Raw genomic sequence first — 18853 nt, 5'->3', positions numbered from 1 at the left:
CTCCTCCGTCCTGCATTTCTAGCCAGCAAGCCTGTTGCCTTTTTCGGACCCGCTAGTTTTGTGTGTGTGTGTGTGTGTGTGTGTGTGTGTGTGTGTGTGTGTTGTGTGTGTGTGTGTGTGTGTGTGTGAGAGAGAGAGAGAGAGAGAGAGAGAGAGAGAGAGAGAGAGTTAGTTTTCTTTTTCTTTTGTGTGTGCCTGTCAGCTCCTTTAAGTCATTTAAAAAATTGTACATGTTTTTACTCATAGTTGCAAAGTTTAGAATTGTTTATTTTGTTTCCTTTCACAGATCCAAGGCCAGATATAAGTGCAACACTATTGTATGATTTTCTTGAGGTGGCAGGCAATGCAATGTACTCGTATTATGGGAAGCAGTTCCAGAAGTTACTGCATATCATATGCAAGGAGTATTTCCCAAAAATTGAAAAGGTAACACCTTAAGCAACCCATTATGCAGAAAGCTTCCAAGACAGTAGCACATTGGCGTATATGATTTTTATAAAGTGTGTTTACAAATAGACATCTGTGCCACAGTAATTAGCAGCAGAAAACAAACTGCTTGTTGAAGGAGACCACTTTCAGGTCATGAAGAAAATTGTAAAACAGTTTAATGAGAACAAATTGATGCTTTGTTTAGGAATCATAGATTTTGAGAAGCTTTTGACTTAGCACCAGTTAGATATATGATAGTCATTCAAAAACTAGGCATTGATTCAGCCTTTATTAGCCATCACCACCACCTGCACATCCCCATTCATCATCATCATCCATTTGACATTATCTACCAGACAAAGGACTCCTCCAGACTCAACATTGGGTATAGTGAACAACTTCAGTGCTACAGCTTCCATTAGACCTTATAATTCATAAAGGAGCCAAGCAAGGAGATTTCATTTCACCAAAACTATTCTCAGAAGCATGAGAGGTTCATATCTCTGAACTTGGAAAACAAAGAAGGGATATGGGTTAATGAAGATATTGGACAAGGGGAACCATCTGTTGGTCATGCCAACACACTTGAAACTTTGCTGGGTGAGTGAAGAGTGAAAATAAAGCAACACCTATTTTGTCTAATAGTATCTGAGAAAATAACGATCAGTGTTCCTATGCAACTTTCATCAGTCTACTTGTGCAGCATTAAATCAAATAAGTCAGTAGCACAGTGGTTAAGGGCGTTGTTTACAATCTTTGTGCTCCCTTTTCAAATAAGTTTCTTTTTCTTTTTTTCCCTCATGCAGAATTCTGTGACATCAGTATTTTTTGCAACGTCGTAAAATAAAATGTAATTATTGACATATGAAAGTAAAAAAAAAATCAGATTTTGTCATTAGATATCTTATATAATTAACAGAATTGAAAATGAAACCTTTTACAAATTCTGATATTTCAATTTTCGCTTAGATTTGTGCCTTTACTGTTCAAGAGAACAAGTGAATCCCCCAGTGTGAAATCTATCACAAAAAACGTTCTACGCATAAACAGTCACTTTTTTTAATGTGAACAGTGGAAAAGGCAACCTTGTTAACATTGCTGTACACTTCATGTACTGCCTAGTAGAGATTGAAACTTTTAGGAAAGTTGTTACCAGCAGTCTTTGTTTGTCTCCAAGAAGTCAGTGGTAAATTTGGCCCACAAATACAAGATGTAAACCAATTAGTGGAATGGCACAACAGCCACGAAATTTGAAAAGATCCCAAAAGAAACCAAGCATCAGTTTTTGATCAAAATTTTCTGACCTTATGGAAAAATGGAGCCATTCCTATATAATATAGACACGCTAGGTGGACAAAGTGATCTCTACTTTACTATGTGCTGTGTGTCTCAGTGAAATCAGAATACCGACTTGTTAATTAAAAAGTCATTTTGCCCAAGTGTATACTTTTCTATCAGCTCTGTGATGTAAATTTTTCCCAACAGTTGAAGAATTATGTTTGCTGATTACAGACATACCCTGTTCCCCTCGCTCTGCAAAGGGAAGTCACAAGTAGAGTCAGTGCCATGAAACTATGTGCTTGATCCATAAGCAGTTGCAGTCCCAGCTTTTAAGAAAATGCTTTGCAGTGTGTGGTTTTCTGTAAAATTAGTGCAAGACCGCGAGGTCCTTAGCAACATTGACGACATTGGTTTTGCTAATGATTAGGGACCAGAAGATGTAGCACCTATTCTTGACAAAATTCTCATCTATTTGCATCTGTTTTTGGCAAAATTCACATATTATTATTATTATTATTATTATTATTATTATTATTTTAAGTGATTGGATTTGTTAATATAAAAGGTTATCACACTACATGAGCGAAGACGAACAAAGACTTAGTTGAAACTTCCTGGCAGAGACTCGAACTCGGGACCTTTGCCTTTCGCGGGCAAGTGCTCTACCATCCGAGCTACCGAAGGACGACTCACGCCTGGTCCTCACAGCTTTACTTCTGCCAGTAACTCGTCTCCTACCTTCCAAACTTTACAGAAGCTCTCCTGCGAACCTTGCAGAACTAGCACTCCTGAAAGAAAGGATACTGCGGAGACATGGCTTAGCCACAGCCTGGGGGATATTTCCAGAATTAGATTTTCACTCTGCAGCGGAGTGTGCACTGATATGAAACTTCCTGGCAGATTAAAACTGTTAGAGTCTCGGTCGGGCACATAGTTTTAATCTGCCAGGAAGTTTCATATCAGTGCACACTCCGCTGCAGAGTGAAAATCTCATTCTGTAAAGACTTAGTTGTTTGAAACTGACTGTTAAAAAGAAAGTATGGACAAGAACATTTTGACTGGATTGTTTGCTTTTGCAAAAGTTTCAACACTTTATGTTCCAAAATGGCCTTTGTTTTCTTGCTTTGGCAATATTTCAGCTTTCAAGAATGTATGTTCTATTGAAAAGCAATAGCATTTTCCCACGATTGAACTAAATGCCTTCCCGAATTAAGGTGTTTCTGGACATTATTTGTCTTTTTCTGCCCAATTTGATGATTACAAAATCTGAAAACTATTAATTTTGCCATTCCGTGGGCATTCATAGCTGTGCGGCCCATGTGTGACAATGGTACAAATTGTACTGACAAGGGTACTTAGAGTAGAATTAGAACTGAACGTATGGTAATTCGATTTTTACTTCAGAGGAAGGATTTCAGCACAGTCGAGAAAAGTTACAAATTTTGTTTTCCAGCCACTATAGCACAGAGTGCGGAGACTATTGGCTATAGTGGCAAATAGCTGCGAGTGTAAACAAAGTAGAATTTTAACCACCAGACGGCACTGAAGAGGTGCGCAGAAAAAGCCCCACCTCCTTATAGCAGCACAGAAGCCTACGATTGGACCGATACATTTTTACAATGATCACCGATCTCTCCCGATGTTGTAAGGGTGGTAGTCAAAATCCGTGATAGACCAGGGTCAGTCGCTTCTCTTTTTTCAGAATAAGAAAACAACAAGCAATGCAGAACACAAGGCATTTGGGGATGGCTACCGCTCAATTGCTTGTTGAGGTTAGCAGAGTATTGTTAATGAAGTAGTTCAGGCCTGACCTCTAGCATTATTCGAAGCGACCTCTAGCATTATTCGAAGCGACTCCAGTTCAAAACATTGACCATCTAATTTGCCACATTAAAAGTTTCTGCATTTTCAAAACAGTGTTATTATGTGTGTTTCGTTAATTGGCAGTGGGAAAACTGGCACATTTGAAACATGAATTGTTAGGGCAAATGCTATATTAAGCATGAATTGTTAGAGCAAATGCTATATTCACCAGATTTGGTACCCTCTGACTTCTACCTGTTGTCGCATCTGAATAAATTTGATTGACATAAAATGTGATTATGTTTTTAGAAATAAATGTATCTTTTACTTAGGCTGTAACTATACCATATTTGCACGAATATAGGCTACACTTTTTCCCTTAAATTTTGGCTTGAAAAATCAGTGTATGGCTTAACAGAGATGTTCCCACAGATTATAAGTCAATTTTGAAATGACATGTACATGTATATTGTGGGTTAAAATTAATGACATCACAAGTTACAGCAGTGCGTGCATGAGCTCTTACATTAGTACCAGCTGGGACACTTTCTCCCTTTGGGTAGGGCTTTCTTATTAAAAACAACATACAGTGGCAATCTACATCCATCAGCCATAATGCTCAGCATCAGTGTGTACCACTGATTTCCAGCACCACATGTAAGTGTTTGCACATAGTGCTTCCCTACATTAGGTCCTATTTACTGTACTGCTGTTTGGCATATCAAAATAGACCAGCAGTTAGTCTGCTTTCTGTATTTGGGAAAGCAAATAAAAAATTTTATGTCAAAGTTGGATCACGTAATGTTGAAAAGATATCAAACAGTTTTTGTAAGCTTTAGGCAGTTTTGTGCAATTGTAATTCTCTGCTGAACAGGTAAATTATTTCGTTGCATAAATCTCGAAATCCACCCATACAAAGCTTTAAATGCTGTTAGCGAAATGTTTCTTCTACGTGCTATCATAATTAGACTGTGGTAGTACCTTGTAATTGGAGTTGTATTGGCTGTTTACATGAACCTTGGGCCCCTAAATCACTGGACTGATTTCAACCAAACGTGATACACCTATACTTTACTGTCAGGTGACAATCGCTGTGGGGATAAGAACCACCCATCTATCAAAGAGGTGGGGGTGAAAAAGAAGCATAGCCCATGACACGTAAATTCCCAGGCTTTATTCATCCAGTATGCGAGGATGAGGATACTTAGCGACTTGCAACAAACTATACACACAATTGCGAATCCTCACAAAAAATTTCACGCTGGCAACCCCTACAGAATGGTGAAAGGAAAAAGGTCTATTGCAGCAAAAATATTGATTGAGGCATAATGCTATAATTTATTTTTCATTACTACTAACTGTATTCATGAGACATTTTACAGACAGTATGCACATATACTACTGAATGTAAGTGCAAAATTATATCATTGTACGACACATAGTTCAGGAGATATGATACTCTAAATAATACGGTGCATGGTGGGTAAATTTATTATTTCTTTGCTATTAATTCTATTCACAATAAATTACACAGACAGTCTACACATATGCTGCTGATTTACCTACAGAATTTTATATCATTGTATGACACAGATTTCAGAAGCTGTGACATCATAAACATTAAGTGCAAGGCTAGATGCTACGTGGTATGGGGCTGGATGCACAGTTATAAAAAAAATTCAGGAGATATGATACTCTAAATAATACGGTGCATGGCGGGTAAATTTATTATTTCTTTGCTATTAATTCTATTCACAATAAATTACACAGACAGTCTACACATATGCTGCTGATTTACCTACAGAATTTTATATCATTGTATGACACAGATTTCAGAAGCTGTGACATCATAAACATTAAGTGCAAGGCTAGATGCTACGTGGTATGGGGCTGGATGCACAGTTATAAAAAAAATTCGTGGGCAGTGTTAGTTTCCTCTTCTAGTGGGTTATAATTGTGTGTGTGTGTGTGTGTGTGTGTGTGTGTGTGTGTGTGTGTAGACTTTATAATGCAGTTATAGTCACTGAATTTCTGTGAAGGAATACAACATATTTCTTCTTTCAACATATGCCTATAGTGCATCCTAATGCACATTCAATTATTGTATTTCGACATTTATCAAGAGGGAAACATCACTTGTATTTAAAGTTTGAGATAGTGCATTTGGCTCATACCATTATCTGAATGGCATTTTTGACAGATCATTAGATTTCTTCTGACCAACCATGATACCAGACTGCCTTGGCACAGTGTCGGAGGCTCACACGCTACTCCAGACCATGACGCCAATTCAGAGGCTACACAAACCTCACACAGGTACTGCAACTCGTGGAGAAACTGTGATCACTGCCCCACCTTGCAGACACGTGGCATTTATCGGTAGTACAAAGTGCAAAACAAATGACAATAACCCACAGACAGTTTTCTGTAGACTAGAGGTACACATCATTCTGCCAGAGTGATATGTTGCATCACAACTGATAAGACAAAACATTATCACTACTGCCCACCACAAGATTGAATGCTGCTTGATTGTGTTGAAAGCACGGGAAATGGCAAGGAAAATATATAAGTTGAGCAGAAAAGAAAGAGGAATCATTTTAGTAATGGTACAGGTTACAAATGGAGAAATCCACTGACATAAGTTACTTTAACAAAAGGCATATTGATGGCTCAGTGCCTGGGAACGAGTGTCTCAGGAACAGTGAAACTGGTCTACTGTTCATTAGCTACTGTATTGAGCATCTATGGATAGTAGTGGAAGGATGGTAGGTGACAAGGCGTTGGATGTCCATGCCTCACCACAGAAAGTGAAGATTGGAGGCCTGCCTGCTCTATGAAGCAGGATAGGCATTGATATTTGGGATATCTAAAGACAGACCTCAGTGGTGCAGGCGCAAGAGTTTTGGAGCACACCATTTGAGACACATTGTTGAGCATGGTGCTATGCAGCCTCCTACTCCATGTCACAAGGTCAGATTCATCCATACAGTGGCTTATGGAGCGTGGCAGTGAACTTGTATTGATGTTTCACCCACCAAATTCACGTTATCTGAACCTGGTGGAGCACACCTGGGACACTACCTGGTGCCAGCACTGCACTCACAAACCATCAGCCCATAATTTATGGAATTTTGGGACCTATGCGTAAACATCTGGTGCCACATACCTCCAGAAAACTATCAGGATCTTGTTGAATCTATGTCACTCAGAATTGCTGTTGTATTGTGTTCCAGTGCTGGACCAACGCACTATAAAGCAGATGATGATAACATTTTGGTTCATCGTTGTAAAATACTGGAAGAGAGAGATTAACTTGCAACTTGTACCGAAACAAGACTGCAGTTATAAAAGTCGAGGGAGTCGAGAAGGGAGTGAGTTTTTCCTTGATGGTATTCAATCTGTACATTTAGAAAGGAATAAATGAAATCAAGAGACACTTAGAAAAGGAATGAAAGTTCATGTAGGTGAAAGAAAAACTTTGAAATTTTCCACTGTCATTGTAATTTTGTCAGGAATGGCAAAGCACTTGGAAGAACAGTTGAATGGCGAGGTAGTGCCTTAAAAGAACTTATGCGATGACTATCAACCAAAACAAAACAAGGATCATGGAATGTAGGTGATGCTCATAGAATTAGATTAGGAGATGAGATACTAAAAGTAGTGGATGAGGTTTCTTATTTGCACAACAGAATAACTGATGATGGCCAAGTAGAGAGGGTATAAAATGCAGACTGGCAATAGACAATAGAAAGAAGAATGTTTCCGAAATAAAGAACGATTTTTTTAATTTCAGATGTAAATTTAAGTGGTAAGAAATATTCCCTGAAGGTGATGATAAACCGATCAGACAAGAAGAAAACAAATGTTTTTTAGATGTGGTGCTACAGGTGTAGTCTGAAGATTAGATGAAAGGTTGAATACCTAATGAAGAAATACTGTATTGAATTAGTGGAAAAATAAATCTTTGACACAAATTGACTAAAAGAAGGAATCGGTTGATAGGACACATCATGAGGCATTGAGGAATAATCGGTTTGGTTATGGAGAGAAGTGTATGTAGTACAAAGGCAGTTGTAAAGGAAGACTAAGGCTGAAGTACACTAAGAAGGAACAAATGGATGTAGTTTGGTATAGTTATGCATGTATGAAGAGATTTGTACAGGGTAGACCACTGAGAAGAGCTGCATCAAACCAGTCTTTGGTCAGAAAATGATGACAACTACTACTACAATAACAACAACAACACAACTCCAGCATTGCTTTGTTTCAGGGCTGCACCATTGTTGTGGTATGCTGCTCCCAGTTGAATTTATCATCAGATTGTAGTGCCAAGAATTTAAAAATAACACTGTCAACCTCTTCTATATGGTTTTTGATCATATTTTAGGCACTAGTTGAGAAACATGGTGTTGCCTGGGTGTTTGTTTATAGCTGTGCGTGAGACTTTGTATGTCTCAAATTTATTTTTGAGCTTGAGAGGTTCTTTGTACACAATGTTTGAAATAGTATGAGTGGGGATATTAATGAGGAAGAGCTTGTTTGCTTCACCTGGGGGAGAGCCACGTAGAGCTGATCATGTGAAAAGCAAGTGACACTAAGATCCTTGCCCACAACACGCAACATCTGGCCTTTTGTTTTGTTTACGGTCATGGCATAGCCTAAGCTCACTGGAAACTGAATACATTTTAAGTGAAATGGTAAATAGCTCAGATAAGCAGAATTTGGGGTATAAATACTTGATCATCTGTGCCACTTGTCATCAAAATTTCCACTTGTATGAAGTTACCTTAGAGAGAGTAACTTTAAGTGTCTGTGAATGAAGGGCTCTGAGGGGTAAGATAATGTATGATGCTGTCAGTTGGAGTTGGGTCATATCTTGCTTTTGGAAGAAGCTTCCAAACAGCAAGGTAAAGTCTGATGTTCTCAAGCCGCACCACTATCTTTGTTGGATTCTTGAGACCGCATGGTCTGTTGGTTGTCCTTGTGTATTCAGAAAGACATGATGATTTTCTAGTAATTTTTATTCATGAACAAAATGAAATCAGAAAGTAGTGAGTAGGCTTCCGACTTTGAAAGAAAATTTAATAAATTCATTTTTTCTGGCGAAAAATACCTTTCAAAAGATGAGAAAGCAATGTCATTAAGTTTTTATTATACAAATCAAAGTCAGTAAATCCTTATACCCCGACCAAGTACATTCAGTGTTAGTTTCTGTGCATATAGATATGATTGCAGTGTTTAATTCTGTCATTGACATAAACTTTGGAAAATATAGCTGTCACTGAGGTAAAAAAAGGAAAACTGCACTACCTATTGCTTTTTAATGATGATTAAACATCCAAAATACTGAGCTAGAAGAAACTTTAAACCATAGTATGCACTTTCCATGTTGTGATTATATGTTGCTCCTGTCAAAACACCATGAAAATTCATCTAGTAGTTTTACAGATTAGCATGTTCAAACAGACTCAATGGTTTTGCAGTTTTACTATTAGCATAGAAGAAATGCTGAAAGGAAACTTTTTAAAAAGTTTCAGACTTCATATAATTTCTTTTTCCTAAGCTTAGTGACAAGGAACCTGCTACTAATGACTTTATAATGTCCATGAAAATTTCATTTGCTGCATTTTCATAGACGCTTCATTTGTTATTTATTGCAATGTTTGTGTCATCTGCAAACAACATTCAGTTGGCATTTCTAGAGTTCCCAGTTGGATTATAACTGATAGCTTAATAGATAACTCTTTTTTAATGATGCCATTTGTTTCATGTCATAGAGATAAGATTGGAACCACTTTACAGCATTTCCATTTACTTCATAATGTTTTATTTTACATAAAACAATGCCGTGATTTACACAAATGCCTTTGGCAGATGAAAGAGGACACTGCCAGCGATCACCAATGTTTTATTCAGTGTCCTGCTATGCACTGTGTATTAAAGCATGAGACATGTGTAGCTACTCTGCATGAAGAATGGCGGAAATAAACTTCCTGGCAGATTAAAATGGTGTGATAACTCAAACTTGGGGTTTTGTCTTTTGCTAGAGAGTGCTGTATCAACTAAGCTATCCAGGCATGACTCACGACTCATCTTTACAGCTTTACTTCTGCCTTTTAAACTTGTGGGCCTAGCACTCCTGGAAGAAAGGATATTGTGGAGACCTGGCTTAACCACAGCCTGGTGGATGTTTCTAGAATGAATTTTCACTCTGCAGGGGAATGTGCACTGATGTTCTATATTCCAGGAATGCTAGTCCCACAAGTTTCACAGGAGAATTTCTCCTGAAGTACGGAAGGTAGGAGATGAGGTACTGCCTGAAGTAAAGCCGTGATGATACATCAAGAGTCACGCTTGGGTAGCTCAGCTGGTAGAGCACTTTCCCGTGAAAGACAAAGATCCCAAGTTCTAGTCTCGGTCAGGCACACAGTTTTAATCTGCCAAGAAGTTTCATGTCAGTGCACACATTGTTGCAGAGTGAAGATTCATTCTGGAAACAGCTCCAGCTGTGGCTAAGCTAAGTCTCCTCCGTATTCTTTCTTCCAAGAGTTCTAGTCCTGCAGATTTTTCAGTAGAACATCTATGAAGTGTGGAAGGTAGGAGATGAGATACCAGCCGAGGTGATGCTTTGAGGACTGGTCGTGAGTCATCTGTGGGTAACTTAGTTAGTAGGTCACTTGTCCACGAAAGGCTAAGGCTCTGAGTTCGAGTCTCAGTTTGGCACACAGTTTCAATTTCCAGGAAGTTTTATGTCAGCATGTACTTCACTGCAAAGTGAAAATTTATTATGACATAAATATTGTTTAAAATGTTGCCAATGGCAAAAATCACAAGGACCTTGATCGGGTGACCATTAAGGCTAGTAGACTGTACGGCTTGTGTTGTCAGCATCATGTCAGATACTTCTTGAATCTGTACAAGGATGTTTGTGCAGTGTGTACTTTTGCCACAGATTTGTTAATCTTCTGTCAGTTATTCATAAATGTGTAAAAACAGAGTCTGGACATGAAATGCTAAAAATATTTTTTGGGTCTGTTTTATTTTTCTCACTCAGTATGTAATATAAGAGCTGTTAACATAAACACAGTAGACATGAAATAAAAGTTTGCTTGGTTGTGTAATTAGTGTTACAAGATGTGTACTACAGGTTTCGTGGGCTTGTAGAATGTAGAAACTTTTATTTTATCAAAATCTGTAGCTGTTAATCACAGGCATTTGAAATGCACTCAAAAGAATTAGAATATCAGTTTGGGAAATCATATTAGGTTTTCTTACAATTCATTGCTCAATTTTATTAAATACAGGCACATGGTTAAATTATTGTATTATTAATCTTTCAGGCTTTTCTTGTGTGCTTTATTAACCATTGTTATTGCCTGACATGGTTTGGTAGAGTATTCATCAAAATATTATTGTGTACAAGCAGATTTGTCTATGAGCAATTATATGGCTGTCATTATCTTGTTCTGACAATTGTAGAACTGTAAGCTAACCTTAAAAAGAATATTAACAGAACCTTGGTTTTGTATTGATTAGTAAATGTCCTTTTACAGATGGTTGCCACATTAAGAAAAAAAACACGTATTGTAATACCGAAGTCTCGAGTGCACATTATTAGTTGCAATAATTTGTAGAACTTGGACTTCACATTGAAGCTGCAAGAACTTAAAAAGCTTTCTTGTGTTCTGTTTTTAGTTGTCAAGTTCTGGAGGACCTGTAGCCCGTTTGGAGTCATTCTTGCAGAAAATCCTCAAAGAAAACCGCATTCCACCTCCTGTGGGCCAGCTGCCACAAAACTTTTGGTAGATTTATATCCAGAAGACAATTATACATACTTTTTTCATGAGTGTTTCCACTTTTTGCGATCTCATAATTATAAATTTCATAGTTTGGTCATGATGAGACTGGTGATTGAGTGAAAGCATGTGGAGCATGATCATTTTTACTGTGTACTCCACAGGCACATTTCTTTTGTAATTCTGAATTTTACTTAAACCTGTGCTACAGACTGGCAATTGGAATGGATGTAAACACAATCAGTAGTATTACTTTGAACTTGTTTCATCAGTCATGGTATAATCTGATGTATTATGTAAATGAACATTTTCTTTCTTGTATGTTGAACATTTACAAATATTTTCCCGGAGTATTTGTTGACCACATGTGATTTTGTACTGTTGATAAACATTTAACTTGAAAGGTACGTGCTATTTTGATGTTTAATTCTGTGTATCAGTGTGACTTTCTTTTTAATTGTTAGTTGACTTTTGCCATTTATTTTGTGTTATTGTACAATATGTAATGAAATTAATGTACTTTCAGAGTGTGGATTGTGTATGTGAGATGCAAGGGATTTTTTTACTATTTAATCTCAGAAATTAACTGTTGAATCACTTCACAAATGTTGTTTATTGCATTTAATTTAAGCCACAAGCCTTCTATCATCAAGTAATATACTTATGCTGAATCAAACAAAATCTGATATTGCACTTTGAACTTGCCTAGTAATCCTAGTAATTTTCTGCAGGCTGCACAGAAATATTGGATTCGACACTCCTGTCATTCTGCTGTATGAAACAGGAGCTTATTAATTTTAACAGTGTAATCGTGCAGTGTTAAGCCACGTGGGATTTCAGAATTTTCTTTTATTAGTATTTCTCTATGTAGGTATTATTTTCTTGAGAAATTAATTTAATTATTTATGGTCGTATAACACTATTGAAAGTGTATTTTGTTTTGAAAAATATTAACATTGAACACAAAGATCTGGTTTTACAGTCCCAAATTAATTCCACATTATCTACATCTGGAGATACTGAAAAATCACATTGTTTTTTATGTTTATGATGTGGTTACCTTTTTTTGCTGTGATTGTGTTCTCTCCTTCTGCCACAGAATTCCTGAAAAATCAGAATTTAGAGCTTGTGCTAGAGCATCAGTTCTATTTCCTGCCAGAAAAACTTTCAATAGAATTATTTATTGTATTTGACTTTAAAAACTGTGCTGTTGAAGGTGGCTGTATCTGCTAGGTGAGCACTTAAAAATGGATCCTTTCATAAAAAGAAATAAACAGCAATCACAAAAATACAAAAAAATAAAAGGCAGTCAAAATTTTACAGTTTTTGACTGTGTGCTGCTTCATTGAGTTTCTTCTGCAGCTTGTTATGCAGAAGTTATGTGCGTTAAGGTACGTCCAATGAAACGTACTAAGTCATATAGCTCAACTTTGGAGTGACAACATTGATGTGTTTTTAAATTATTAATTGAAATTCTCATTTGAATATTAATTATCAGCTCTTATAGGCAGAATTTTCCTATTTGGGATTTAACACATACTGTAGCATGCTATTATATCCTCACATTTTTGATTACATTATCAAATACGTACAAATGTTGTTGTAACACATATTTGAGTTAATTGTGATTTGTGAGCTATACATTTGTAGTGCAATGTGTACAGTACTACAGCGTTAATGGTGAATTCTGCTGTAGAAACTAATAGAGAGTCAATTGCACACTGATTACATTGTTCCTGAGACTATTCTCTGTGGTGAGAGGGTGAATGATAGCTAAAAGCAATACAGTTCTGTTGATTCGTATTTAAAGTTCTCATACAAGAAAGAATTGGGTTGCTCTTCAGTTTTGTTGATAACGAGATGTCAAACAATGTACACAAGACTGAAATTTATTGTACATCTTTATATTATTAGCAGTTTATATTATCATCTGTGTCAATTAAATAAAAAAATACTGCTGTGAAATGAAGAGTACGTAGTGTAGAATATTTAATTTACTTAAGTATTGAAATGTCACCTTTTATCTAGAGTACACACAGCAATTTGTTGTATTTCACCTTAGATACTTCTGAGGTTTGTTATGATGTTATTTCAGTTGATGAAATGCCCTAAGAAATGTTTACTGTATTTGTGTAACTGTTTGTACAGCCTGTGTGCATTATAAATATTGGTTTTAAATGTAAATAATATTGAGGTAGATGATTTGTACAGTTCTAATAAAGCATTTGATGATGAATAATTTATCATCCTTATTAAATCTGATGTTTTAACAACTGTTCATTACTTCCATAGTATGTGACTCCCAATTGGCCTATAGCCATGCAGCACATCTATATAAGTACCATTCTATTATGAATTTTGTTAATATTGATTTACACAAAAATTAAGATATAATTAAATGATTGAAACATGACAACAGTAGAAAACTATGCATAGAGTAATTGTATGATACGAAATACTTACACATCATGTACACAGTATCTCTAGATAGATGGATCACATATAGTAAAGAGATTGAACCTAACATTTAATAGAAGTCATCTCTTTTGGATTGTCATCAAGAGTGTAGCCGATTCTGGAAGAGGACCAGTTGCCTTAACCAATGCTCATATAAAATGTTTTTGTTCTCCTTTTCTTTGGTGAATGAAAATAGTGCAGGGTATCAGAGAGGTCACTGTACCCCTCTTGACTTTGTGTGATTGGAGAAATAAATAGTTGTCTTATTGGTATCCTAGTTTCAGGCTGAGCACAGGCATTTTTATCAGTGTCGTATTAAGTTGTGAAGTGATGGCTGATGTGAGCAGACACAGTTATATTGTTGAGGCGTGAGTAGTGTCATGTGTGTGGGTGCATAAAAATCCATAGACAGGGCAAATAATGACAGAGATAGTGGATGCATTTAGAGATTTCCAGGCTGTGTCAAAGATAGTGGATGTAAGAAAACACTAGAGAAAATGTGCCTCTGTTGCTCAACTGAATCTCTCCTGTGAAATCTATTTTCAAATTGAGCAGCTGAACTGAAGTGCCATAGTTAAAAATACAGTTCCACATTAAAAAAGATCTGACAATGAAAAAAAGGTAGACCATTGTTTATGAATGAATTATTTTAAAATGATATGGAGCAGTGAGTTACAGCCTACTGTGCTTTCTATCACTTTCCAATGTCATGTCTTGTTTAAGAAAATAATTTCCTGATGAATTTGTGATATATCACAGCCCACACAGGGGGAAATATTGTTTTCTGGTCTAAAGGAAATCCCCATTATGCACAAGTGTTTCCACCAATACTGAAATAGCCATTGTGAAGCTTGATCCATATCATTCCAGGCAACTCAATATGGATAATATTAAAGTCCCATGTCGCTCAACATCAGTAAAAGACTAATGAAGACATGCACAAAAATGTTGTCTTTTGAAGCACAACTTCCGAGATGTTCCCATAGACCTTGACGAGGACATGGAGATATATCTCTCTGTAAGGCATGGTAACGCTCGAACAGATCCTCTGGGTACATAGCTTTTATATGCAGGTGCTCCAATACACATCATCATATTTTGATCTACAGATGTATGGACTTTTTGGACACACTTTAGGTGATTCACATCATCTTTATTGCATACATCACCCAATGAAAATTTCTCCAATCCTGTTCAGAACAGGTTGGTAGGAAATTCCCATAATTTAAGTGTATGCTTTTTTTTTTTTTTTTTTTTTTGCAGCCAGCCATAATGCAGTCCTTGTGAGATCCTATACTATACTATAGTATCTTGCTTTTTCTTTTTCATTGAATAACATTATTTTCTGGTAAGGAAGTCTATCATTTAATATTATGCTTAAGTCCATTTCTCATTTGTTTAAGCTGTCCACTATGTCATTTATGAAAGATGAAAGACACTATTGCACCCTGGTATCTGAAAACAAAAATCATCACTATTCTTAATTTCCTATTCATATTTCATAGTGACTTTGTTAATAATGTCTATAACTATAGGTGACACTTTTTTATTCAATTTTTGGTTGTTTGAAACTCTTTGGTGAACTTCAGGAATCAATTACTATCACCATACTGCTCCGTGAGTAAGATCTTCCATATATTACTGCTTTCCTACTTGTGATAGCTTCTGTATACTAGGTTGTTGCCTGCTTGGGTGGAGAGTATAGCGCTGTCAACAGGTTTTGATCTATCTGTATAGATCTGTGTCAAACCCAGGTAGATTATATTGAGCAAAACATTGTTTGCAGCCTTCAAATGTGAAGAGGCTTGTCATATGATTTTTCTTAAAAAGGAATATATTTTATATTGCTGTGTTTTATTTTCATACAAGGTCCACCATGTAACAAATTCATAATCTGTGGCTTGCTTCCATTTCCACAGAAGTTGTTAAAGTCTGATGAATACTTTATTATCTGTTGATTAAGGGGTATCTTGTCTGTGGGTTTTGTCTCAGTATGAATCTATTCACATTTCTTTTCTCCTTGTACTTTTTGGTGGTTCTACTGTGTCAACAAGGATATCATTCACAGGTGTGGATTGCATAGATCCTCATAATTAAACCAAATGTGTGACCACTTAGCTCGTGATGTGTGAGCAGTGTGTTATGAGTTAGATTTAACTAAAATTATTTTGTGTTAATGACCTCTGACACAATTTCAGTTGGGAGGAGATAAAAGTATGTTATTTTAATTGAAGTTTCAACAGTGCAGAAGTTTCCTGCATTCGGTAACATCATAAGAAAATATGTTTTCACAAATATTCAATATATCATCTTAAGGATTTGTTGCTGTAAATACAACTAAAATGAAAATATAGTACAGTTCTCCCAGGATACATTGATTCCAGTTGCATCTTTACATGCTGAATAGTTTGTGAGCTAAATGAAATGTAGGATTAGGGGTTGAAACATAGCAAAGTGGATTTACTCCACTTGCTAAACTACTATGCCTTGAAATAACTGATTTTCTTTCTTGTCTTTAGCCTGATCCCAGTTATACATGCAGTGCACATAACATGTGTGCACAAAATTGCCAAATTGTTATTCATGCAGTATTTTATGCAAATCTTATTATCAACCTTACACTGTGCAATCTGCTGATTCTAATGGTACCGGTATAGTTGGTTTTCCCCAAAACTTTTTTTTTTTACGATAAATCAGTGATTGAATTATTCCCAGGTCATGTGATCAGGATAATTGTGTGAGCTGATAACAGTTTATACAGAAAAAGACCTAACTGAGTAGATAGCCCTAAACTGACTCTCTCTGATAATCAGTCTAGTTTGTCAGAAAATTCAGTAATTTAGAAATTATTTATAATTTCAAGTTCAGACACACCAAAAAATACTTTCATCACTTGAACCCTTAAGCTTGTTTATTTCCTGGATTTAACGTTACAATTTTGTTCCCATAATTTTTTGAATTTTGGTTACCAAAATAATCCACAGATTAAGAAATCATGTAAATTAAAGAAATTATGAACCTCGAAATTTTACGTGAAAATAAGTAATCTGCCATGTAGGTATACAATGTATCAGTCAAACAGCACCTTGAACTTCAATATTTCTCTTATCATTTAATGTAGAGTTAAGCAAGATTAATGGGCTAAATAGATTGACATTACTGTTAAATCTGTGTCTTGCATTATTTTAAACGTAACAAAATATTCATACACCTGTTGTTATGTACCTCATCCAGACAATGAATCCTCAGTCCCCATTAAGCTAGCATCCAGTCAGCAGCACTGCCAGTCAGCTGAAGTGTTAAAACCAATTTTAGTATAATTCAGCTGAGCAACAACTCAGTGTCATTCCTCTCTTTAACAACACATAGTTTCCACTTCACTGGGAGTCTCTCCTTGGAAACTGTCACAATAACACCAGACTGTAAAGTGTCTGTGTCTAGCTCTCAACCACTCAATGTTAAAGCCTGACTTGGTCATTTTATTAATTTTTCCATGTCAACAACATGAGCATCTACGTACTACTATCTATAGCTACATACATACTCTGCAAGCCACCATACAGTGTGTGGCGAAGAGTACCCCGTATCACTACAAATCATTCCCATTCCTGTTCAGCTTGCAAATAGAGTGGGGCAGAAATGACTGTCTATATGCCTTTGATTGAGACCTAATCTCATCTGATCTTATCTTCACGGTTCTTAGGTGAAATGAATGTTGGCGGCAGTAGAATCATTCTGCAGTCTTATAGGGGACAACAGTGGTCCTATCACACTTCCCTGAGGCACTCCTGCTGATACCCTTGTCTCTGACGAACATTCACCTTTGAGGTCAACATACTGGATTCTATTACTTAAGACTTCTTCGAGCCACTTACATATCTGGGAACCTATTCCATATGCTTGTACCATGATTAACAGTCTACAATGGAGCACCATGTCAAATGCTTTCTGGAAATCTAGAAATATGGAATCTGCATGTTTCCCTTCATCCGTAGTTGGCTTTATATAATGTGAGTAAGGGCAAGCTCAGTTTTGCATGAGCAATGCTTTCTAAAGCCGTGCTGATTTGTGGACATAAGCTTCTTGGTCTCAAGAAAATTACTATATTCGAACTGAGAATATTTTCAAGGATTCTGCAGCAAACTGATGTTTGTCTGTAATTTTGCATGTCCATTCTTTTTGTCTTCTTATGTACAGGAGTCACCCTACCAGTTATCAGAAAATCAATGGTTTTCAATGACTCTACGATCATAACCAACTTCGTAATATTCATCTATCAGAAATTGCTTGTGAAAGTGTCCTGTAAAAATTTTGTCACTTTCCAAATGTTTCATAGTTTATTGGAAGTGACTGCTTATGCTTCATGTTCTGGATGACATCATGTTGCTATGAGTGATAATAAGTGTGAAAGCCCATCAAATTAACTAAACACTGTGTTGCATACTTTATTTAAGAACTCATCAAATAACCAAATTACAGCAAGGCTATGGACATCTGGTGACTTGCTACCAAAGGCAATCAAGAAACCACAGGTAAGATACCTTCCAGGTTGTGTTCCATGTGGGATATGGCAATTTTGCTGTGCACCTCCATGTGCTCCTGTTGGTGTATTATTTTAAAGTAATTTTGAACAGAGTATAGTAACAGTAGTGGTGGAGGTGGTGGTGGTGGTGGTGGTGATTATATGGAAGTGAACTTGGTACACAAGAAGACATTAGAACAGGTGATTGCCTTCTGGGCCTACAAAGCAATATATTTTACTCTTAATAAATTATTTTCAAGAAATAAATTGTTCTTAACATTTAGTTTTAAGATGAAAATGAGCTGCAAGAGCTTGTGAAAGAGCTCAGTTACTGCAGGAGTAAGAAAGAAAGAGTTGTCATTGGTAACTGTGCAGCACAGGGTTACCGAGATAAAGTGCGTGTTTGGAAACCAATAATGGGTGTGATCAGTTTGTTATCTTACGTGAAGACACTTATCCTTGCATTGAGTGGGGGAATATTTGCACTTACGTGAACATAAATTAGTTAATGAAAAGTTATATTAAAATTATGTGAACCAAGGGGCAAATGCATGTATGATCA

At 36.5% G+C, this 18853-nt stretch overlaps 1 protein-coding gene across 3 annotated transcripts in view; it reads left to right on the top strand.

Annotated features, from left to right (window-relative positions):
- The window catches only part of LOC126250080 (mRNA export factor Gle1), a 109002-nt gene extending 95493 nt beyond the window's left edge, over positions 1–13509 (top strand). For all 3 annotated transcript variants that reach the window (XM_049951528.1, XM_049951532.1, XM_049951529.1), the window contains exons 11-12: positions 287–426; positions 11212–13509. In XM_049951528.1, the coding sequence (XP_049807485.1) occupies positions 287–426; positions 11212–11322 (251 nt within the window). In that variant the 3' untranslated portion in view covers positions 11323–13509. The remainder of the gene's footprint in view (positions 1–286; positions 427–11211) is intronic.
- The last annotated feature ends 5344 nt before the right edge of the window (positions 13510–18853 follow it).

This window comes from Schistocerca nitens, chromosome 1, assembly GCF_023898315.1.
Source record: "Schistocerca nitens isolate TAMUIC-IGC-003100 chromosome 1, iqSchNite1.1, whole genome shotgun sequence".
Taxonomy (NCBI): domain Eukaryota; kingdom Metazoa; phylum Arthropoda; class Insecta; order Orthoptera; family Acrididae; genus Schistocerca; species Schistocerca nitens.
The sequence above is the reverse complement of the archived record's forward strand: the minus strand, read 5'-3'. Positions and strand labels throughout refer to the sequence as shown.